General features: G+C 40.0%; 2 protein-coding genes across 3 annotated transcripts in view; one reads left to right on the top strand and one right to left on the bottom strand.

The window, feature by feature from the left end:
* The window catches only part of CDC73 (cell division cycle 73), a 103087-nt gene that overhangs the window by 24564 nt on the left and 53382 nt on the right, over positions 1-25141 (bottom strand). The window lies entirely within an intron of this gene.
* Positions 16677-24964, top strand: B3GALT2 (beta-1,3-galactosyltransferase 2). 2 transcript variants are annotated; one of them, XM_053985463.1, is made up of 3 exons: positions 16677-16930; positions 17013-17243; positions 22104-24964. In XM_053985463.1, the coding sequence occupies exon 3, from the start codon at positions 22236-22238 to the stop codon at positions 23502-23504; it is 1269 nt and encodes a 422-aa protein (XP_053841438.1). In that variant the 5' UTR covers positions 16677-16930; positions 17013-17243; positions 22104-22235; the 3' UTR covers positions 23505-24964. The 2 variants fall into 2 exon arrangements, with proteins under 2 accessions (XP_053841438.1, XP_053841437.1); XM_053985462.1 differs by having other exon boundaries at positions 16677-17243.

The raw sequence follows: 25141 nt of genomic DNA, 5'->3' as shown, positions 1-25141 counted from the left end.
AACACAGAGCAGCTTCCAGCCATGACAGACTTCACCCAAAGACAGCTCTGTTTGTGACGAGGAGCACAGCAAAACTTGGATTCAAAAGAGAAAGAAAAGAAGTACATGTGGATGGCAAGCTTGTAAAATTATTTTCAAGAACAGACTTCAATGTATCTATTCAATTTGAGGTACAAGAGACTGTAAAAACTCACTTTAATTACCAGCAACTCTTATTTCCTGACTTAAAGTATTGAACTATTGAAAATTTTAGTAAAGCCAGCCTAAAGAACTATGAAAAAAACCTAAAACAACTGCATAGTTAAAAAGAATACAATTTTTAAATAAATTAAATATTGCATATATCAATGTATGAACAAACAGCCAAAACAAAGGGTTGACTTCAAAGCAGGCATCTAAAAATTGGTCCATATGCCCTACTTGAAGCCTGATAGAAACATCTATTTCATATAAATTGGATTCTGAAAACATAGAGCTTTGTTCAAAAAATTTAAAGCCCATAGAAGCCTTGGAAAAAAATCCAGGCCTTTCAAAGAGTCATGTAAAATAATCCAACTCAGTGGCTCTGCCTCTGCAGCCTTCACAATAATTCACTGACTTCTGTCTGCATCAAGAAAATTTTAATAATAATTTAACTATAATTTAACTAGTGTTTCACATCATCATTTTATTTATACATCAAACTGGTATCATTTATTTTCATATTTTTATGCGCACACAAATCTGCATGCAGTCCCAAAAGACATACTTAAATTGCAAGCTTTTAACTTTTACAGTAAAAAATAGAATTTATTGTGTAAATGTTATAGTTATTTTCACTTCCATTGTTTGCAATATTAATGAAAAGGTCACTTCTACTGTTTATATTGTTTCAACTCCCTTATTTTCTGGAAGGGAGAGTGGGAGTTTAAGCAGAATTAAAGACATTTTTACAGAACAAATTTTAACAGAAGTTAAGTTTACCAGTATTTATCAAAGGACTCCCATACCAACTACCTAAGGAAAATAACAGCATAGATTCACTATTTTGTACCTGGACAACCAAAAAAAAACTGATGTGACAAAACAAAAAGGACTGATAAAAAATATACAGAACATGTTTATTTCAAAATACAAAACTCATCATAGAATCATTAAATTTGGAAAAGACCTTCAAGCTCATTGAGTCCAACCTTTAGTATATTATATTAAAATGTATTTTACTGAAGGTCATGCCTTATCCAGCATAGAAGGCTTCCAATCCTAAAATTCAGTTTCATGCCACAAAAGTCAATGTCAATCTTACAAAGGTAATAGAAGCCTCATTATTGTTTTCCAAATATTCAAGTACCTCTACCAAATTTCACAAAATAGGGAAATCAGAATGAGCACAGCACTACAGGGACAGAGGAGGGGGGAAAGGAGAACCAGGGGAAGGTGGCACAAATAAAACTCTGCTGGTTCCACCCAGGGACTACCCAAACATTAACACTTGTTGTACCACACCATGCAAATTCAACTTTCACTTACAAATCTCGTCCCTTATTAATTCATTACAGAATTAAAACTGACAAGATTATTCAAATTCAGTAACCCTGACACTGTTAAAAACGATAAATAGAACTGATGGGTGCTTGCAGGTTAGACCTGGCAGTGAGTGTCACTGAATGAAAAATATTCACTGCAATTTCCTGTTCATTAGCAGGTCAAAAGAAATTAGCTTTAAACGTGACTGAATTAACTGGACTGCTTATTGAAATCTTAGGAAATATCCTGGTTCTGCAAAGAAAACAAACCAAATCACAACTAAAACTAAAAGAAAACTGTAGTGACTAGTGAACAGCTAGGGACAAAAGCATATTAAAAAGCTGCAGTAATAACAATAATGGAAATCACTGGAGAAGCTTTTGAAAAGAATTAATCAAAGCCACAACTACTAAGATGTTTTAAAACCATTACTCCCAAAATTAAGCGATCCAACTGCTCTGAAGAGTCCTCTCAGAAGTGTGCCAGAGCTCCTCCCACCTCTGTCCCTGCACAGAATATCTGTAAAATTAAGAATTTTGTCTTGAATTTACATCAGTCACATAAATTCAAACTGCTGCTATAGAAATAGCAATTTTTGAGCAGAAGAGGGATGTTGGTGACAAAGATTAAACATGTAAGCACTTCCATTTTCCTGGGGATAAGCTGTTTTTGTCAAAAACAACTCTTAATCCTGAGAACTGCAGAGGACTTGTTTGTTTGTTTGAAAAATAAAGGCTTGTCTATACCTCCCTATGTTCATTTTAATGATTCATTTCCATGAACTGAGTGAAAAGATAAAGGCAGTTATCACTAAAACATTATTTTTGCTTAGACTTCCTTCCCTTTGGGTTAGTTATCTAAGCCAGCCTCACATATATTACCTGGCAGCCAGGGAGGGTTTTGAGAAGCACAGTTTGAGTATCAAAGGATTGTTTCATCTTTCTCTAAAGGTGTAAAGGTCTCTACCCTACTGGTTTTCTGCACACCACGATCAGCCCAGGACACATCAGTTCAACAGAACTGAAATTTGTATCTAATTGTGATTTACTGCAACTGGCTCATGTTTGAGTCTCTAAGTCACAACCTGACATATTCATAACTATCTAGTTCCAATACTGCCTCTAAGGACAGGCACTGGTCACTCACAGGAAGTGGTTTTTATCAGAAGTATCACAGAATATGGGGCTCAAGCAAACCATTTGCCCAACAGCACAACTGGCATGCAAATTCCAAACATACAGAGAAGCACTATTGGTTTTGTGTTCAGATTCAGCTTTGGAAATGGGATTCAAGGGAATAGTCACATTTACATTACAGAAAATGCTGCTCAGTACAGAGCAGCAGGAAGACCCCACTTACACCTGCACCCAGTGAGCAATACATAAACAGAGGTGTAAGTGACCTCAGAAAGGTTCCTTTGCAACTCCTGGAAAGACTCATGAAATGCTTTGTGTGAGAAGAATATTTTTAAAAGCTCTGCAGGTGCCTAAATGAATACAGATGGGCCCTTGACATCTGCATGAAAATTTATCAAAAAAAAAATCCCCAAAATGAATCAAGACCCAAGTAACTGAAAAACTTTGTGGGATGCTGTCAAACATCTCAATGCAACAGAAACTGCTGAGGCTCTTTCCAGCCTTCCCCTGCTTATACTGACTCCCATTGCTACAACACAGGGATGCTGGATTAGAATTCTAATACACGGGCAGCTATTAGAAGACCTTAGGTTATTTCATGATTGCTTGTTCAACAAATTATCCAGCACCAGTTGTTCCCAGTGGTACTTCATCCTGATGTAATCTTCTCCTTTCTATTCACTAAAAAGTAGTTTTAATATTATTCTTCTGTACCTCACCAGCTTTAGCAATCCCAGCACTATGCTTGTATATTTCATTATGTTGTAAGAAAACACAATTATCATGGGTGGTCATGGGCAGAGAGATGAAAGCAATTTTCCAAGTAATCGCCCAGCAAAACTTAAAATATCTGGGGAAAATCCTGAAACTGAATTCCTTGAGGAGCCAACGTGCAAAGCTGAACAGTAGAGCAATGAACTCCAAGTTGTTTGTGGTGCCTAGAAAAAACACTGCTGAGTTCAAAGATGTGTTTTTCAGGATCAAAAGCTTTAGCTGCAGCTATAACAAATTTTAACAAACAAGCCAAGAGATGAGGGCTTGAGTGATGACAGCAATGGATGTGAGCATTCAAGGGACTGTAACCACTTGGATATGGAAAGGGCTATTTTGAACTGCCACAGGCCAGAAAAAGGGCTAAAAAATGTTCAAATTGCAGAGTGCCTTGTACTCCAGGCTTCCTTGATGAACAACAGCTCATCTGCTATGCAAATTCAGCTGAAAAAGCAAAGATACTTTTTTTAAAATACCCAAAAGGTGAAGATTATGAGATCTGCTGTAACTGTAATAACCTGCTGGTAATACTAAACCAGACCTTGGCAGTCAGCTGAGTAATACCAGTCATGAAACTTGTGCTATCTCAGATTTTCTTCTGAACTCTTTTTCTTTACTTTGTGGCTTTTACACAAGCACACCCCAAGAGATTCTTGTGGGATGCCCACTGCTTTAATGGCTACAGCAATGTTACGTGACAGAACAGTAGGTAAAGGAAAAAATTAGTGTATTTATAGAAATTATCTATGACATTTGGAAACAGAGCAGTGAAACCCCAACGTGACATTGGTTAAAGCCCTTGGATCAACAAAGTGTCTTGTTCAGACAGAGCAGATTCACTGCCTTGGGTGCTGGTGATGAAAATATTGACAAGGTACTGAGACACAAGAGAGCTCTGTAGAAGATGAGACAAGCAAGTTAGAAACAGAGTAGTAATTCTCTGCAATAATTTCAGAGTTTTAGTCCAGCACAAAAGTGTTAAGATTTCTGGACTTGCACATGCTGCAATTATCCACACCCTGTAATTCTCCCAGACGGGGAAAACTGGATATTTTAATCTGCTTACAAGATAACCAGAACTCTTGTCTCTGAACATTTGTCCTGCCCCAGCTGTCTCAGTTCACAAGTTCAGTTTTAGTTGCCATATGGGGAAAAAAAAAGTTAAAATTAACCAAAGGAACACCACAATTCTCAGACCCCCCCGATCCTATCCTGCTCTTACTCTACAAATTCTATTGCTTTAACTCATTAAAAAAAAAAAAAAAAAAAAAACCACAAAACAAAACAGACTGAAAGGAAGAAAATACGTTGTCTACCATGAAGACAGAAAGTGAATCAAATCAGGATGCAAGCAGAGTATTTTTGGAGGACGGGGTGAGAGGACAATGGGCAAACACTTTTTTTGTTCTACAACACTGTAGCTAAGCACCCCTGATCATAGTGACAGCAAAAGCTATCACTTCTCCTTGGCAAGAACACAATTTGGTCATTTCCCCTTTCCTCAGATGCTGAACTTGAGCTTTGCATTTACAGCTTATACAATTGGAACAGCCCCTGTGAGATGTTTGTCAAGCACTGCACACAGCATGTACAAGGTTAAAATGCAGAGGAGCAGCGACAAAGGCTTCAAACAAAGCTTTCTGCACCTCCAGCAGGGGGTGGCACTTCTCCCATGCTGCCAGCCCAGACTGTGCTCCTCATCTCCTTTCCCCATGTGCAGCCCCAGAACAGTCACAGAATTCAATTCACGACTGGGTTGGAAGAGATCTTCAAGATCATTGAGTCCAACCCATGCCCCAGCACCTCAACTAAACCATGGTACCCAGTGCCACATCCAGTCTGTTTTTAAACACATCCAGGGATGGTGACTCCACCACTTCCCCAGGCAGACCATTCCAGAACTTTATGACTCTTTCCATGAAAATCATTTTCCTAATATCCAACCTATATTTCCCTTGGTGCAGCTTGAGACTGTGTCCTCTGGTTCTGTCAGTGCTGCCCGGAGAAAGAGACCAACCCCACCTGAGCACAGCCACCTTTCAGGGAGCTGTAGAGTGATAAGGTCACCTCTGAGTCTCCTTTTCTCCAGGCTAAACACCCCCAGCTCCCTCAGTCGTTCCTCACAGGGCTTGTGTTCCAAGCCCCTCATCAGCCTCATTGCCCTCCTGAGCATCTTCCTAAACTGAAGGGTCCAGAGCAGTCCTTGCTAACAGGCTGATAATGTGTTCAGAGGAACTGAGCAACACTCAGATTTCATCACAAGAAGCTGGAAAATCTGCCCCCAAACACAAAGTTACTGGTCATATAGTGAATGAACTTTTATTTCATTAAAAATACTAACTCAGAGAAAGCAGCTGTTGTGAACATAATACTTTGCAGTTCCAATGTCCAGGCTTGCTATAAGGTGACCAATGAAAAAGCCTTATTTTGTGAACTATTATGACCAGAGCTGACATTTGATTGCAATGTTTCTTTCTGCCCCGTGACTTTACACATTTGCATCAAGTGAAACAAAAGATGTCAACACAACACATCTATTGTTGGATTAAAATGTTTATATTCCGATTTCAACAATATAAACACACCCTTAGAATCATTTCCCCACATTTTAAGACAGAGCATGGAAGCAATCTGGGATTCAAACACAAACTTCAAACCGACCAAGTTCCTAAGCAGTGTATGAATAGTACCTCACTCTTAACTCTTTAGGAGTTACTTACCTGCAGCTTCCCATAGGTAAGCTTAGATATTTAGCACAATAAACATCATTGAAAAAAAAACCTTGTGCTCTTCAGTGCCCTTAAATGGCTGCTCCCACCTAGAGTCAACATCATTAACCTATTTTTCTCAGTACAATATTCTGAAGTCAGCATTTCCAAAATTTGCAGTAATAGCATTCCTCTCACACCAGTCACAGCAGCTGTGACAAAAACTGCCTGCTAGACCACCTTGCCTTTGGCTGCAGGATGTCTAAGTTTCATATGCAGCATCATAATCAAATACCCCCAATAAAAATGCAAAGGGTTTGGTGCTGTTAAGTGCCATTTATCACCCTATCCTGCAGTTCTCTCTGCCTCCAGCTTTCCCTGTGAGATCCATTACAACACATACTTTTCATTGAAGAACTCTCATTCCAGAAGTCAGTTTTAATTAAAATATTCTTTTATTTACAATTAGGAAGGAGCACTCAAATTAGACCAAAACTTTTATTATTCCCCCTTCTTGAAGAAATTTCCACTGAGTGAAACTGGGTAACTACAAAAGGCCTGGAGTTTCCCTCCCTGGGTACAGATGTAACAGATGAAAGCATTAAAGTATTTTGCAGGTATCACTGCTACAGAGCACAAAATCACACTACTGTACATGTCAGCAGAAAGCCAGGCAGCCACCTGAACACAAAATTCTGTATTTGTTCAATTAAGCCTTTATACTCATCCTACAGATTCCAAAACTAAAGAAAACAAAACCCAACCGAATAATCCCCCAAATACAACAACAAATTAAAGCCTTCTGGTTTATACCCAGAGAACAAACAGACAACAGACATTAAAGTTTCAGTTGTCTCCATTTCAGCATGTCCTAAAAGCCTGGCTCTTTGCCAAAAGCAATACAGCCTATGGACATGGCTGATTTCCTTCAAAAAGAAATCACACAGGGGGACCAAACAACAGAAGCACAATATTAATCATCACCTAACAAAGCCACCTGAGACAGAAAAGACTCCAGTCACACATCACAGATTCCTATACTGAGGATAAACAATAGAAGAATATATACTGTATTTGCATCACAACAACAAAGCTTCCTACTTGTGTGCTTCTTGAGAAATGGAGATGTTTAAAGAAGTGCCTTCAAGGTTTTTAGTGCTAGCATGGCTTCAGCAGGATCTGTGTATTAGTGCTGTAATACCATACTCCAAAGAGATTGTGCAAATGCCTGTTGGTACTGGTATCCTGAAGAAACATATCATTCATACTACCCTGCTGGAGCATATAAAAGCTGATGATGTTACATGCCCATATCAAAAACTAACTGTAGTGGCAATAAATCATGCATTAAGTTAAAATACAGGAAGGCTTCTGGCTGTATCACAAAAGAGGAATTTTTCCATTTGGCCTTCTGCCTCTACTTTCAGCTTCCTTTGGCATTATATCTAAATTCCCCATTATTCTTCTTTCTTTAGTATAGAAGATTAAATTAAGCCCTTCTCAAAGCACTAAGATGACAGCATTCAACTTTAATTTTTTCATTTTACACACAATCCATACCCTAGATAGAGAATCTCCAAGCTTCTAGCATTGCATTAGGAGAACTGGTTTATCACAGGCTGTTCTCAGCTGTATTTTTGGTAGTGCAGAAATGCATCCTCTTAAATAAAGGTCAACTGGCGAGATCTCACGCAGTGTGGGGCCATCCTATTCAAAGATGAGGATAAGGGCTCTACAAAACCAATAGATTTTAGGATCTTCCTGTTACACTGTAACTTTTATACAGGTTTCATCCATTGCTGCAAAAAAAATAACCCCTGAAAAATGAGCAGACTCCAAAATGCATCACAAAACAGGTTCTGAAAGTTTTCAAACAGCTGTGCCCTCTTACTCTGTACACACAAACACAAATTCATCTTTAGGAACCTGTGAATAGCCACTGGAGATGACAGACTGCCAGTCAGCACATTCACAGGTGAGGTTCACTACAACCATTATTTCTGCTCCTCACATGTTAGAACCATCAGTCATCCATGATGATCCTGGGGATTTCACAGTTTATCTGAAGGAAATCTGCCACAGGCAGCAAGACCTCCTCAGCTCTCCTTCAGCCCTCACATCTGTCCTGGTACTCCAAATAGCTGCTTCACCTTTGAAAAGTCTAATGTCAATCATAAAAAAATAAGTAAGTTTTTGGGTTTTTTTCTACAGCAATGTGTTGCAAAGTAAAATTCTCTCAGTTCAGAAAACCGAACACTAAAGTGGCAGGAAATAAAAATGAGTAAACCACTAAGAGGAGACAATGTTTTGGAATAGAGTTAGGCTTTCAATGCCAAGATTTCAATGAGAGAAAAAAAAACCAACACAAAGTGTAATAAGATTCCTCTGTCATGACATCCTGGAACTTTCTGTACATGCTTAGGATGGCTTTACCAGTCACAAACAGATTCAATTTCATAGAGACTCATCCAATAACTTCCTTGCCTTAATCAGGTCGTGCTCTACTTTTACAAGAAAAACACCAAAACAAAATAGCAGCATCACCTTTTGAGCAAGGGCAGCAGAATAATTTTACATGTAGCTCAACAGCCTGATAGTAAATACACAAACCAGAGACCTCACACTTTTCTATTTATTCCTGTGCTTCCAAAAAGACATTTTGAAAATGTAAGAAAAAAAACAACTAATCAAGAGTTAATGCTAGACTACATATTTCTTCCTTATTTTGCAGGTTCTGCATTGACATATTCTTGGGGGAATAAATATGTGTCTATTCTGGAGGAAGAGCAAAAATCCTTATCTCCTCCAACAGACATTTCTGTCACTGTCTAGTGCTTAGTTTGAAGAAACACATCTGAAGGCACTACCACTATGAGAGCTGTTCTAAGAAAAGCCCTAAGTTACTATCACCCTCAGATCTCAGTCAGATGGGATCAGCTATTTCCAGGTAGCACATTTTCCAGTGGAGATGATGGAGATGCCTCAGGTTTCATGCTCTCCTTAGCTCAGGGCAGCTTCTCAGAACCGTTTCCTTCCCAGGCTGCAGCCCTGCCACCCAGCACGGGGCTGCTGCAGGCACACAACCTCCGGCTGCCTCAGCACTGCTCTGAGAACAGCAGGCAATTCTGCACAGTCACCAGCCACACAGGAGCCAGGGCTGCACCAGCCTGTTCTGAGCAGGCTGCTGCATCTATTCCCACATGGTCGGCATTCCACAAGGCTCAGGAGATTGTGTGCATTATCCTGTGCAGCCACAGATCCACTTTTACTCTGGCACTGGTCCCAGCCAACCTGCCAGGGAGAGAACAGGGATTCCAGAGAGCTGCTCTAACCTTTCTTGCTACACCCACTTTACTGACATATCTCCTTGCTCACTCCCTTCCTCCCATGCACCTCAGATAAGTGACGTTTAATTACATGGAATAAATAACCTCTTCCCCTCTTGTCATTAGGCAAACACAGCATAAGAGTACAGATAGTGGCACATCGTAAGGAAAAATAGAAAAAGGAAAAACAAAGAAAATGGCAAATGTAAATTTTTCACAGTAGGGAAACCTTTTCCTTATGAAGTGACCTAGATTCTCAAACAAAGGGATTCCCTTTCTGTACTGTATCCAGGCCTTATTGAATAAAGAAGGAATTTTTATTCTATTTATTACTTTGCTTGTTAACCTTGAAATACAATAGAAGGGCTTTTGATATTTGGCAAAATAAGAAACACCAAGGCAAAGACTAATATGGAGATCCAAAGGTGTGAGGGAAAGAAAGGACAGAAAGGAAAGAAAGGAGAGAAAGGAAGGAAAGGAAGGAAAGGAAGGAAAGGAAGGAAAGGAAGGAAAGGAAGGAAAGGAAGGAAAGGAAGGAAAGGAAGGAAAGAAAGGAAAGAAAGGAAAGAAAGGAAAGAAAGGAAAGGAAAGCAAGGAAAGAAAAAAAGTGGGTCAGATTTGGTCTCATCAACAGCTCAATCTTTTGATATGCAATGTAAATCATAATGCTTGCACATTGATGAAACAAGCATGCATTAACCAAAATTTACAGAAAAAGCATTTGTAGAAGTCAGAGTGTTTGATTACACAAATCCTCAAGAGAAGAAGACTTCAAAGAATCGCCAATATGCATCATCCAAGGTCATGAGATTTTGTGGGGTTTTTAAGAGGATGACAGGTTTTTGTATGTTTTTAAGAAGCAGTGTGTGTTTTTTTAGATGACAAATGCTCTCTATAAATTTACTTTAGCAAGACAGATCAGCGACAGAACTCTGCAGATGCTGATTATGAATTGCAAGATTTTATACCTAACAGAAAAATATCATCTTGAATTTAAGGCTGAATTTTATGAATTAAGCATTATTATATTAAATACAACCAGTATTTTTTCTTTTACACTCACACCTCCCTACAGAATGCATTGATTATTCTTAATATTACATCTTGAGGTGGACAAGATGCAAGAGAGCTGTCTCTGATTTCTTCTTCTGTTAGAAGCCACTAAATTACAGAAAATAAACCACCTGGAATTTCAGTTTGAAATATAGCTTCAGATAGCAGAAAATAATAAAAATTCTCTAGTTCTCAATCAATATTCTCTGTCAATTTACATTATACAAACCAGACCCTGAGGATTTCTTCTAAATGAAGCATTTGAGGACTAGGAGTCCTGGTTACTGACTCTACATTAGTAATTTATGTGAAAAAAAAAAAATCCTCAGGCTCATGAAATTAATCTAAAGTCTTACACAGATTACAGAAGGAATAATGAACACAGTTATTCAGACAAAATCCATTATTTCCACAGCAGAGCTTCCTTTTCCTTGAAAGTCACTCAAGGAATGGTATCATTTAAGTTTAATGTGAATTTTAGAAGTGAAAAGTCTGCAGTTTAATCTCCACTGATTGGGAACTACAGCAAATTGAGGGAAACATGAAGGTGGAACAATATTCAGTAAAAGCAGGGACACATCCCCAACTGGCCAGGCTGAAGCAGTTCAGTCAGACTGAGTGATGTGCAAAGTGTTTGGAGAAATTTCAGCCCCTCCAACATGTCAAAAAAAGAGCAGTAGGGAACTTCTCTTAAAAGGGGATTTATCCTCCATTTTATGATCCAGGTTTTCTGCTGGCTATGAACAAATATTGCTGAAATTTATGACACGAATAGGACCTCTTGAGTCACTGAGGAAAGGATTTTTTCCCACAGATTTTGTTGGTTTTCCCAGTTTAAGCATCTGTGCTTGAAGGAAAGGATTCAGGCATTTAAGGCACTTGCTAAATCTCTGTTATTCCTGCTGTAAACCTTTCATGTCCCCCAGAATTAGCTGTAAATGAGGATACCTACAGGATGGAGCTGTAGGAATTAAAATACTAAAGCTACTGAGGAAATGTGACAGATGGAAAGAGTCAGTACAGGTCTCAACCCCAAGTCACAGAAAATTCTGACAGCTCTGAAAGTCCAGTTCTTCAATTTCATATTATTTAACATTCATTAAACAACTGCCTCACCAATTTCAGTACTAAAAATTTTTGAGGCTAACAAAATGTCTCAATATTCCTGTACAAACCATATACATGGGGGAAAAAACTTAGTGAGAGGATGAACAGCTGGAGTTGCTAATCTCTTAATTGGTCCCACACAAAAGAAAAAAAAAGCTCTAAGTAGCTCCTCCAGTATGGAAGAGTGCTGGGCAGGACAGGATGGCTGCATCCTTTGCTGAACTGGATGAGCCAAGACTTCTAAGTTATTGGGAGAGAAGTGTGGGATGCCTCAAGAGCCTGAAGATAGCCTGAGGGAAAAGGGGCAGAAAAGGTCTGGACAGGTGGCAGCAGCTGGAACCAGACATTTTCCTTCCTCAGCATAAAAGCTGGTGCCTGTTACCTTCAACAGGATACCATCTTCCTTCACTCCATCTTCCATGCTTTGAAATTGGATATTTAGCACCAGTTCTTCCACCAGAGTCCCACTTTCTGTAAGAACTGGAGTTTTTATTTCTAATTCTCGTGCTGGGGTTGTGAGGGTGGGTGTTAGGGGTACCTTGATCATATAGTGTAGGCAGGAGGATGAAACAACCCATGAGGTAAGGGGAAAAACACCAGCCCATTTCCCACTGTAAACTGCCTGTGAATTTTGGTACTTCAGCTGCTTGGCCTCCTCTCCCCTGCTGTGCTGAATCAAAGCTCATAAAGTCCCTGCTCCTCTCAGAATGTAAAAGCAACACTTGTGACAGGCAGAAAATATTACTGTTGGCACTGGTTTGTCAGTTCATCAGGGGAGAACCACACAACCAAAAATCCTGCACAATACCAATGAAATTATGTTGTCCAACCCTGCAAGAATAAAATCTGCATTTAGCACTTGAGATCAGCAATAATTGCGTGCAATGCCTGGGAGAAGATGCAAAAAAATCAGAATACAAAAGAAAGAAAAGATAAAGCAAACACCACAATATTGAAGAAAGAAACACATCTGGAAAGTAGTCCAATATACATTTGTATAATACACAAAATCAGAACTGAATCAAAGCAGACCAAAATTTTGTATTTTGTACTTTGGCTTTTTGAGTGAATTTTGAACCACTCCAAACCTGTGATCCTCTAAGGAAGCTGTGATAGGAGAACAGAATGAATTCTAGCTGGACACCTAGAATATCAGTTTACTTAATAAAAAAATACAAGCTTTAAAATAATAGAATATCTCCTTGAAATGTTTCCCAAGAAACACCCTTCTGACTTGAAAACATCACTTGGACTTTCCCCTCCTCTCAAAACTTTGTGAAGTTGGGGATATGCTTATATTCCTTATGGACTAAAACATAATAATCAACTGCATAAAACCTGATCCATGTTTCATAACAACTGGGAACTTTTTCTAGTTCTATAGATCGATCTATATTGCTGCATTCAGGTTCTAAAGTTATGACACTCAGTAGTTAATGAAATCACCAAGTTTATGGCTTGGGTGTTATTAGAACAGAGAGCAAAATCTTGACCATTTATAAAAACCGCACCAAGTGTAAAAGCTGGGTTTCACTACCAGCTAAGCAATGGTGAAAATGTACAAAGCAAAATAAGGCAGGCAATACTGACACTTGTGGTCATTTCTAGATTGCTATTTTTCCTTCACTTACAAACATGTCTCGGATAGCTAAGAAACATGTTGGGATCTCAAAGTACTCAAGCAAATTCCAAGTCTTTGCCAACCCTGTCTCCACTTTAGATGAACTTACTGGAGAAGTATCATTTTTGAAGAAAAGAGCAGAATGGCCACTGGCCATATACATAATAATTCTCAACATGGAAAATTAAAACTAAGCATTTATGACACTCTGTATTAACACATTTCCAGAATGTAAAAATAAAGCTTTAAGACCAATAATAACCAATGAAGCTTAATAACCAATTAATAAACTAAGAATAACCAACCTTGAAAATGTTGCCATTAATCATTCTGAACTGTCACTTGAAAGCTTTTCAACACATTACAGTTGATATAATACTCCATTTTACTATGATAAAATGAACTTCGCAAAGAATTCATGGAGTATCCAGAATGCACAATCCATATGGGAATAGTGATAGGCCACGTGGCCTAAGTATTTAAACTCTCAAGGGGCTTGTGCCACCAGGCAGAAGTTGTCAAGCAGTACATGTCTGACTACTGCAATTACTCCAAATTAGTTTGAAGAATTTCTGCTAATGTTGTCAAGGCAGAACTTGACAACAATGGCTCAACCTAAGAGTTTATTATAAAACCAGTTAGACAAAACTCTGCTGACACCCTCAAAAAACGACACGTAAAGTTTTTTAAAGAAAATATTCCAAACTACCACAAGTTTGTTGAGCATTGGTACATTTTGCTCAGTTCCAAGTGGTCAGGTGCACAGGGAATTGTGAGCAGCCCTCTCCTCTCTTCTCCCTCCTGGTCTGTGTGCAGGACTCGCTGAGCACTCCGGCTCCTGGTCACAGTAACTCTGCCTGCTCCTCACACAGGCTGTACATCTTCACTTACTCCTTGGAGCCTTAATAGGTGGCAGCCTTTCAAACACTAACACTCAGCTTCTAATTTGGGATGTAACCATAGTAACATTACAGAACACACTACTCCCTGCATGGAGAACAAGCAGTCAACTGACCCTTCGTGCTGAGACTGGGCTGAAATAAAGCTCATTCCAACCTCCAACCCAGCAAGATTACCAAAACCTGCAGCTCCTATCCCCAGTCCAAAGCAAGACCTGCCCTCCTGAAACACCCACAAACGCACAGTATCCTAGCAAAGTAGCAAAGTGCTATAAAAGAAAAGGAAATTCTTCCCAAAACTTTGACTCTAAAACTAAATCAGTCACTCCCAGATGGAAAGCAGTACAAAAATCCAAGTTTTTTCTTACTTTTCTGTAAGATGAGCAAAGAACTGCTCATACTTTATTTGAAAAAAAATAGAGAATGAACGAAAGAAATTGGTCATTAAGATTTAAGAATTCAATTCTCAATTTGTTCACAAGGCAAGATGACAATTTTTACACACACCAACAGACAACAGCTCTGCCTGAACTTTACAGGCTACACACAAGGGATATGGCCATTTAATTAAAAGCTAGAGCTGATTTCTGTTCCCTTCTAAATTTACTTTAGGATTCTCTTTAGAAAAAGAGCCCTTGGGATTTTTGTACTTTTAATATTTACTAATGAGCATTTATAGAAAAATAAAAACAGCTCTCTCCCTTGCAGTATAATACATAAACATGCTGCCTAGAGGTCCCAAGCTTTAGGAGCCAGGTACAGAGAAGCAGTAGCAAATGAATAAAATTGAAACAGCACATATTTTAATAACCATTCTGATGAGATCTGAACTCATTTCCTGAATACAAGGTTACATGTCTTGTCTGAAAATTCAAAACTCAGAGGCAGATTTACATGTTTGTGTTTGACAAGAGCATTCCTTCCTTCTGCCTAAGTCCCCATGGATGCAGTGACCACACAAATAACCCACTTGGTTTCCTACTCAGAGCCCAGAGTGCAGCAAGCTAGGAGGACTCCTGGCCATGCTCTTGCATGTTTGTGTGCTCCAGCAACAGACTACACAAAATTCTGGATATTATACAGGGCAGGCATAAGAAAGCTCTGTGTGCCTAGGTGGGAAATTGAATTGTCTGGGCACATATGGAACATCTCAATGCACTGATTCTCAATGATTCATAAAGGTCCCAGATCAGTAAGTGGTGCTGGACACAGGCCCTCTTCTCATGCTCCACCCCCACAGTGACCCCTCCCCTCCATTTTTTAAACACTGATTTGTTTAGACTGGAGGAGATACAAAGTATTTACTGATTTGCACTTAATATTTATAATTACTATTTAGGAAATATGCTCATGATCCTAAAACATCCTCAGACAGGATCAAAGGATTTGTAGAAATTGTTATGAGGTTAGGAAACTCATGCATTACAAACAAGACTAAATTAATAGAGAAAGTTAGTGTACATAGATGATTTAGTTAGTAGGATCTAAATCTGATTATGTTTCTAGTAAATTATCATATTATGCATCTAGAATAATAAAACACACTGACTGCCTGGGGAAGCCTTATTTCCCAGTAAGGGACATGCCCACACCCAACACTGCGAATCAGACATACTAGATAAGTAACAGTTTCTTTAGTCCTTGTCAAAAAAATAGTCTAAAGAGCCAGTCATTAGCTTTTCAAAAGAGAGTGGGCAAACACAGTGACTAATAAATACCTGGGAAAGTATGCTGCTAGGTCTCTATTTTCTCAGGTATTATGGTGTTTTATTTATATAGTAAATATAATAAGATGTTTCAGCACAGCAGGGTCAGTCATTGAAAGGAGAGAAATGAAAGGAACACAAGTTTCCTTAGGATCAAAAAGACAAATTTTATGACATAGGTATGACTGTAACAGACAAAAGACATTTTAGGTTCATCAATAATTGAAATTAAGTGCCCCTGACTTTGCAATGCCAGACATAGCAGAAAGCTATTAACGGCAGAGAGGCAGCTTAACAGCATGTGCTTATAAATCAGTGTTGATCAGCCCAATTGAATAACCTCAGATAACAAAAAGCAGCTTTTAAAGAGTAAGCATGTGTAAAGGAAACATGAGCAAAGAAAGGCACTTCTATCTTTTCTTTGGCATGAAGGCACAGACCATTTGTACTCCAAGAGAGCCAAATGGGTTAAATCAAGCTTCGGCATTTAAATGCTTATAATTCCCTTGCACTGCAGAACAGCTCTTGGAATATGGGACTAGAACATCTAGCATTAAAAATCTCCTAGAGAATCTAAGTTGCAGTGTCAAAGAAAAGTGAAAACAATCTGTAAAAACCCTCAATTTTTCACTTAATGATCATACGATTTTTATACTATTCACCTATCACTGTGCATGAACTGAGTATGTATCATTTATCAAATAAGAGCAAGAGCCTGTAAAGCTTCCTGTCTGCCTTTGGATTTAGTCAAAATGAATGCAAACAATCACGTGGGATTCAGCCAAGCAGTGACGTTAAATTCTGCTCTGTCAGAAGACAGCATCTGTCAAAGCCCACATTTAAACTGCTGCCTGCCTGTGCAGCAGCTGAAGAGCTACGGGATGGATTTTATACACCACAATTCTGGGTTAAAACAACTCCAAACCTTTTCTATTACTGCCTAGCAACAATGAAGGAAGGAGCAGAGGGAGATCCTATTACTGAAGACAACTGAGGCACTACGCGCTAGCACTCCCTGCTAACACTTCCAGCAGAAATATGGATCCTGAGGAGAGCAGAACACAGCCCTGTATTGTCCGAGCTGCGAGCCACCAGATGTGAGAGCCCCAGAGCAGCGGCTGGGAGCGCAGCCCGCCCCGCGCCCAGCAGCAGCCACAACTCCCGTCCTTTTGTCTGCAGCATGAACAAAAAGCCCCGAGACAAGGACGCCACTTCCCAGCGAGGAAGGTAACACGGCAACGGGCAGGCAGATGGACAGAGCGGATCCCGGGCACGGCGGTCGCAGGAAGCAGGGCTGCTGCTGGGGGATGTGCGCATGGTCGAGAGCATCTTTTTTTGCTGAAGTGATGGCGTGCCCAAACTATTTTCTGTGGGTATAATCCTGCACCATAAATGGCCTGACCAAGGAAGGTATGTTAAACCCTTGTGTGTGATATTCATTCGCTTGTCTGTTACCTTTTCAACCATTACAGATAATGATCGCTCCTAATTTGCAGAGCCCTGAGATAACAGTGTCTCAGAGAAGGGAGAAAGAATTCTAGCAGGTTTTGCTCTCCCCCAGCACAATGTCACTCCCTTACACTGACTAAACGCAGTGCTCACAGTCTGCCAAGGCTGGTGTGGCTGGAGAGGAGGATTAAAGGGATAATGGAGTTCCTGTAATGATTGCTTTTAACTGAGAAATTAAAAACTCAAACCCCTCCAATACAGAAAAACCAGTTAGAAATCCTCTAAACTAGGTCAGAATTAATCCTTATCTGAAGTAATCTTAAAGCATGGTAAAATGGCCATAATGTGACATACCGAGAGCACTGAACCATCAGAACAGACCACACAGTCAAAAGACATTATCTTAAAAGCCCCCTCAGCCCTTTTTACACTTGCATTTCTGCCCCCCAAACACAAGCAAAATGTCACAAGGGCACTACCAGCCAAGTATAAATTGGGAGCCTGCAAAAGACTGGGCATGATTTAAACCATCAGCAGTGCAAACATGCATCACGATTTACAAGTAACGTCAGGCTGACATCCCAAAAGGAAACCTTCAAACACTACACACTCTAAATGGCAAGCACGTAACTTATCTCCTGCCATCACTGCAATTTCTGTTTAATATGAAAACACTGACTGTTTAACTTGGATTGTAAAATGATATTCCATCTAATTGCCATTCATTCCTATTTTTTGTTGAAATTTAAATACTTCATCACTAGTGACAAAAGAAAAGGTGAATATTTGCAATACAAATTTTAAGATCTAAATCTATAGCAATTCAATACACCACATAAAAAAGTGCTTATCTGCAGAATCTACCAATAAGCAATAGTAAATCATTAAATGTCAATATAAACGTGCTTTCTTTGCCCAAGGCAATGCCAACGTGAAACAAAACAACTGCAGCTGGAAGGAGTTCACAAACCAAGGGATGCAGCACACATCAGACACCGGTTTCAAATCAGCTTTAAGACATTTAAAATATAAAGTCACTCAAGAGAACTTTTAAAACAACAACAAAAAAAATGTACCTTCAGGCAACACTCCAGGAGAAGCACACCTGGCTAATGTAAGACATTGGTATCAGGCATTTAAAAACCTGCACATCAAACCTTATCCCAAATACTGTTTTGTGCAGAAGATTAATGGAGCTCGTAAGGGAAGTCAGGCACATTAAATGAGGCCCAATATGCAACTGCTGTTCATCAGAATAGAGACTCAGGCTGCCTTTTGAACTCTTCCCTCTAATTTAAGAGTTTGCCCACACAGCTAATCAAAATATGAAAATCCAAGACGTGTGAATAGGAAGTCGAATGCTTCAATTTTCAAAGCTGTAATTATAGAGCAGAACTGCAAGTACCAGGAACCAAAACACCAGCAGAGCTCAGACCACAAATAAAAATTCAAGAGGCATTCACAGTTTATGTATTTGGCATTTGATAATGCATCAGTGACTGCACTGCCAGGTGCCAAAAATGAAGCAGCATTATCACAAATAATATCTCCAGAATGCAGTTACATGCAACAAAACACTCCCCGAGGACAAGGTGAGTGTTCTAGAGACCCTCAGCTGTACTTAGGTCTTCTTATCTACTGTCAATAGTTGGTGCCTGCTCATAACCATTCTGTGAAATGGAATTTTAAGTATTTGGGCAAAAAAAGTAATGCTCTAACCCTAAATAACTGAGAGAAAATAATATTTTTATTATACAATTAGATGGTGGGTTTAATATCTATTGACAGTTTTTTACATTATTTTTAAACAATGCACCCTAGCATGTAGGGTTTTTTTTCAAAGGTACAATTGTTGCTGTATTTTCAATGCTTAATAACCCACTGTATATTTTGAAATGTTTTATACACAACTGCAAAGAAAATGAGCCCACGTTATTTGGGTTTTTTCAGTCAATAGCTCTGTGAGGCTGAAATATAGATGGGGGTGCTTCCCCTATTCATAAAATGCCTTTTTAAAGGCAGATTTTCTAAGACACTCCTACCTTGAAAAATCAAGCAAATACGTAAAAAAACACCAAAGAAATATGACTCTCTTAAAATATCTTCTGATTCTAGTTCTGTCTCTCACTGTAAAACTTATTTTCATATGCATTATGTAAGCATGCAGCCTAATAAAGAAAGGCTTCGGCCATTGCAACTGCCTTTGCTGGGACATCAGTGCATCAGGGAACCACAGCACCTGCAAACCCTTGTCAGTTCACACAAATATTTATGTAACTTAAGATTCTCACTTTTGCCTGTTGCCTTATCAAAGTAGGTGCTCACCAAAACACTACCTCAGTTAAAGATTAAACAAAGATTAGTAGCGCAGTGCACTTTTTGCTGAAGTATTTCCATCTAATGACTGTAGTTTTACAAGTGGGTCAATTCAGTGTGACAAAATTAATCTGAGTTGTAGCTGCTACTCCACATTCGTGAAATTCTGGCTGGGATTTTCTTCCTAAACCGTGAATGCATGCGATGGAACAATAATTAATCAAACATTCCCACTGCTGCCCTCCAATCAAACAATTAACTGCCCTGAGATCTGGGCTATCCTTTGAAGCCACATTTCTGTTTGCTTATACAGAGATACTCCCGAATAGCCGAGCGTTCCTTTACAACTCACTGCACGCTGCAGACAAACTAAAAATTACGACTTCTGAGGGGAAGCTTCTGTTTTTCCAGCAGGAAAAAGCAGGTGCAAATGGTCACACAAACACGACTCTCGCACATTTGGGGCTTATGTTCTTTTATATAAGGACAACAGTCGAGTTAAAGCAGCACAAGCATGGAGTGTCAGGTTAATTCCTGAACTAGTTTAGACACAAGGGTTTATGATTTTTACAGAGACAGCTGAGTCTCCGGGAAGTGGCATCAGCCCCGAATAGCTAAATAAAAAAATCAGAGATGCTTTCAGCAGCTTTCGAACCAAACGCTCGGAAGCAGCCGGAGCGCCCTGGGCCGCTCGGCTGTTCCCGGGCCGGGCTCTCGGCTGTTCCCGGGCCGGGCTCTCGGCTGTTCCCGGGCCGGGCTCGGCTGTTCCCGGGCCGGGCTCTCGGCTGTTCCCGGGCCGGGCTCTCGGCTGTTCCCGGGCCGGGCTCTCGGCTGTTCCCGGGCCGGGCTCTCGGCTGTTCCCGCAGGATCGCGGCGCGCGCGCCCTTCTCGCGTCACGCTCGCCGCGCAGCGTCGCCCCCTGGCGGGGGTCACGGGGCGGCGGCGGGCCGTGAGGCAGCTCCCGCTCGCTCCGGAGGGTGATGGTAAAGATACCGGCACTGAGTAAAATAAACATCAGGAATACCCCTCTCCCCGCCCTGCCGAAACACAAATATTCCCTGTCGTGAACAGGGCAGACTCAATGTTGCATCACACACATACAACTTAATACCCTATTATTCGATTGACTTCTCATCTTGAGTTACTCCCTTACAACATTAAAGGCTGTAATTTCCCACGTAACGTATCACTTCGTTTTTAAATGCACAAATTAATCCAAATATTGGTTGAAGAAGATAGCGAAGCAATTAATAAATCATATTTCTATTAGAAACAGCGTTTTCTATGGACTCTTGTTCAACTGTCATCCTTTTTTCCTATACAAGACCCTAGGGCCCAGGAATAAATTAGAGCAAATTGAAAATCACAAACGAATTGCTATTGTACAGTGGAAGTTCATTTACAAGATGATGTGATCAGCTTTTAATATGCAGCATCATGAAGCTGCCATATTGACTCTGCTGCTGAATATGAACAAAAATTTAAGAGAAAATGAAGCACAGACTACTTTGGCACTTTTTCCTACAGCTACAGCTGCTGGTCAGAATACTTGAAATTTCCAACTGCTATGTGCAGTAGTTACATATACTTTTACAGAGGGAAAAAATCCCAACCCAGTATCATGATCATCAGATAGCTGGCCAGAAACTTAGTCCTGAGCAGTTTTATTTCCAATTAACATGATCACAACCCAAGATCTCTGTCTACTAAAAATCAAGAGCTTAATTTTAGTTCAGCTGCCTCTGAGCCTGGCACCACAGCCCAGTGTTCCATTCAATGTTTCCCTCCAGTGCAGAGAAGAAGGTGAAAGGTGCCTGAGAAGTGACCAGGAATGTTATCCTGCACTAGCATCTGAGGGCTGTGCAGTGAGGTTACTGGACCCTGAAAATTAATTTTGACAGGTGCATCTTCTCCCTGACCTTCCTTGCACGGTGGGGGCCAGCGGAGGCGCGCCAGGCAGTGTCCTGTGACTAACACAGCTCTGCCATCGCCAACCCCGCGCCGTCTGTCCCACCACCAGGCACGGCCGTTTGCAAAAAGGGCTTTAAAACCGTGAGCCATCCTAGCCTCTGCATGTCAAATCAATTTTAATTAATGCCATTAAACCTTCCATCTGCCAGCAAGGCTTTCTCATTCAGTCCTTCTCAAACACTCTACAAGGATTTCACAGCCATGGATATGAAGCTGTTTACATCTACTTCACACTTTTTCCTGCTAACGTGATCCATTTATTTTTTTTTTCCTCTTTATCTTTGGTATCCAGGATGATTGTTGAAACTTTTACCAGACAAAAAAAGCATTTTTAAAAGCTAACAAATCAAGGTAAATCATAAAACAAGGTTGGCTTTTAGCCTAAGTCAAATCTTATTTCCATTGACATGGGCTGCTCTTTGAAAAAGTAAATTTAACTCAATTTTATGTTTATATCTAGTTTCTATTTGTAACTGTTTATATTATGAGTGTGTAAAATGAAAGATTTCTGATTTTTTTTTTAATTCTTTGCAGAGTGAGCCATTTGCAGACAATTGCTCAACTCAAAGGAAAATGAATACCAAAGAATAGCAGTGGATTCTAAACCAACTGGAAAAGCCTTTTCCTTGAGCATTGTCTCATATCCCATCACTGGATCCTTACAACATGCTTCAGTGGAGAAGACGACATTGCTGCTTGGCAAAGATGACCTGGAATGCCAAAAGGTCTCTGTTTCGCACCCATCTCATTGGCCTGGTCTCTCTGGTGTTTCTTTTTGCCATGTTTCTGTTCTTTAACCATCACGACTGGCTGCCAGGCAAGGCTGGATTCAGAGAAAACCCCATGTCGTACACCATAAGAGGATTTAGATCTACAAGAAGTGAGACCAACCACAGCTCTCTAAGGAACATGTGGAGAGATGCTGTGCCTCAGACACTCAGGCCTCAGACAGTCACCAACCCTAACAACACGGATCTGTCCCCACAGGGAGTAACCGGTTTGGAAAACACCCTCAGTGCCAATGGAAGTATTTACAACGAGAAAGGCACTGGGCATCCAACTTCCTATCATTTCAAATACGTCATCAACGAGCCTGACAAGTGCCAGGAAAAGACCCCTTTCCTAATACTGCTCATAGCTGCCGAGCCAGGCCAGGTGGAGGCCAGACAAGCAATTCGACAGACCTGGGGCAACGAGAGCCTGACACCCGGCATCCAAATTGTGCGGATTTTTTTGTTGGGCTTAAGCACCAAGGTAGATGGATACCTCCAGAGAACCATCCTTGAGGAGAGCAGACAGTACCACGACATCATTCAACAAGAATACTTAGATACCTACTATAATTTAACTATAAAAACTCTGATGGGAATGAACTGGGTTGCAACCTACTGTCCACATGTTCCATATGTTATGAAAACTGATAGTGATATGTTTGTCAATACTGAATATTTAATACACAAGCTTCTGAAACCAGAACTTCCTCCGAGGCACAAGTATTTTACAGGTTATTTAATGAGAGGTTATGCACCTAATAGGAACAAAGATAGCAAGTGGTATATGCCACCTGATTTGTATCCAAGTGAACGTTACCCTGTATTCTGCTCTGGAACTGGTTATGTTTTTTCTGGAGACTTAGCAGAAAAAATCTTTAAGGTCTCCTTAAGCATCAGACGTTTACATTTAGAGGACGTGTACGTGGGGATCTGTCTCGCCAAGCTGCGGATTGACCCCATGCCCCCACCCAACGAGTTTGTCTTCAATCACTGGCGAGTTTCTTACTCCAGCTGTAAATACAGCCACCTAATTACCTCCCATCAGTTCCAACCTAGCGAACTGATCAAATACTGGAACCACTTACAGCAGAACAAGCACAACGCCTGCGCCAACGCGGCCAAAGACAAGGCCGGCAGGTACCGCCACCGCAGACTGCACTGAGGGCCGGCGCCGCCGCCCGGCCCCGCGGCTCGTGTAAATAAACAGCGCGGAACGCATGGACAGGGACCCAGAGCAGCCCCAGCACCGCCCGCTCTGAGCCCAGCACACGGCGCAGGCGGGAAATTATTTTTTTAAGTTAAAAAAAAAAAGAAGTATAGCTCTTGAATATGATGAAATTAAAACCAAAAGGTTTTCCCAGCGAATTTGAGATTAAGAAAAAAAAAAAAAAAAGACAAGATGGTATATAAGGATTTCTGTGTTAACATGCAGTAATAAGCATGCACACTTTGGTGGTACAATTGCTGATTCATGTGCCAGTAAAATATAATTGAGCATATTTTCCACACTAAAATTTTTATTTTAAGGAGCGCATTCATAGCTCTAGTTCTCATCCATGTAATATCTTATTATCCAGAACTGTTATAAAATGAAAAATTAAAAACTAAGGAAATGCACAAAGGGCAGATCAGTTTTACCTTCAAATGCCACATGACAATTATTACACACTACTTTAATGTACCACACATTTAGCAATGTCACAATTTAGTAAGACACTACCAATAAATTCTAAAGCACTAAGAATGTACTCTCTTGAAGTAGGTCCAATTTTCAGAAGTTTGCTTATTTGGTTTGGAAGGAGAGATAAATGAAATCAAAGTTGCAAAGTTGTTTTGTACATTGCCTTCAGAAATGTGTGTCCTGAAGTGTTCAGAAGTGGTGTTCTGGATGCAACTTTCAGTCCACAGAGAGCTGACTGAAGGTTACTTCATTCTCTACAAGTCACAGGGCAGGCTCCTAAGATCTGGTGCCAAGTAACATTCATTCTACTTGGAACCTTCATGCAATTCATTGGATCTGCTATTAATTTCCCTACATAACTTCATGGTAACTCAAAGGCTGATGAGAAATGCAAAACAGAAGTTCCAGTCTTGCACCGTTCTTGACAAAATTTCATTTTTTGCAAAGTGGGAGAAAGTCAATCAAACGTATTGTTTTGCTCTTTCCTTTCTGACAAAAAGCAAGGGTCAGCCAAGTGAAAACACATCTGCTGGAGAAAATGAAGCCCCACACCTGAGTTTATAGGTGGGGAAAACTAGGTCACAGTAAGATTGAGAGTTCCAGCCAGCAATATGGGCAGGAACAAAATCTAAGCAATTCGAAGTCACAACATGTACCACTGAAAATAACTTGTGAGAAGTGGGTTAAATCTATTTACAGGTTTGCAGTTTTCTAACAAACAGAACTTTTAAAGCTTATTTTCCAACTGTTACAGCAGAGTTGTATCAGATTCAGGTTATTACTGCTTGTCACAGTGCCAGGGTAAGCAATACCCTCCTCTGATCATCAGCAAATGATCAAACTGCAAATAGTTTTCTGTTTGATTGGGACTTATTAATTGGAGAAAATACAAATGTTTGATGTACTTTTATTATTTAATAAAATTGATTATATTTATGGTCTTAAGATTTCACTTTTTCTGGGAAAGCTTCTCAGGAAGAAGGAAAGTTCTAACTTTAGCATTACTAGGTTTTTCTAGTGTTCCCTAGACCTTAAAGCCTGGTTTTCATGCACAGTACAGAGATCACAGCAGGGTTTTCTCCTTTGTAATGAGAAGACAAATCATATTACTGACCATT

Source organism: Vidua macroura, chromosome 9 (genome assembly GCF_024509145.1).
Source record: "Vidua macroura isolate BioBank_ID:100142 chromosome 9, ASM2450914v1, whole genome shotgun sequence".
Classification (NCBI taxonomy): domain Eukaryota; kingdom Metazoa; phylum Chordata; class Aves; order Passeriformes; family Viduidae; genus Vidua; species Vidua macroura.
The sequence above is the reverse complement of the archived record's forward strand: the minus strand, read 5'-3'. Positions and strand labels throughout refer to the sequence as shown.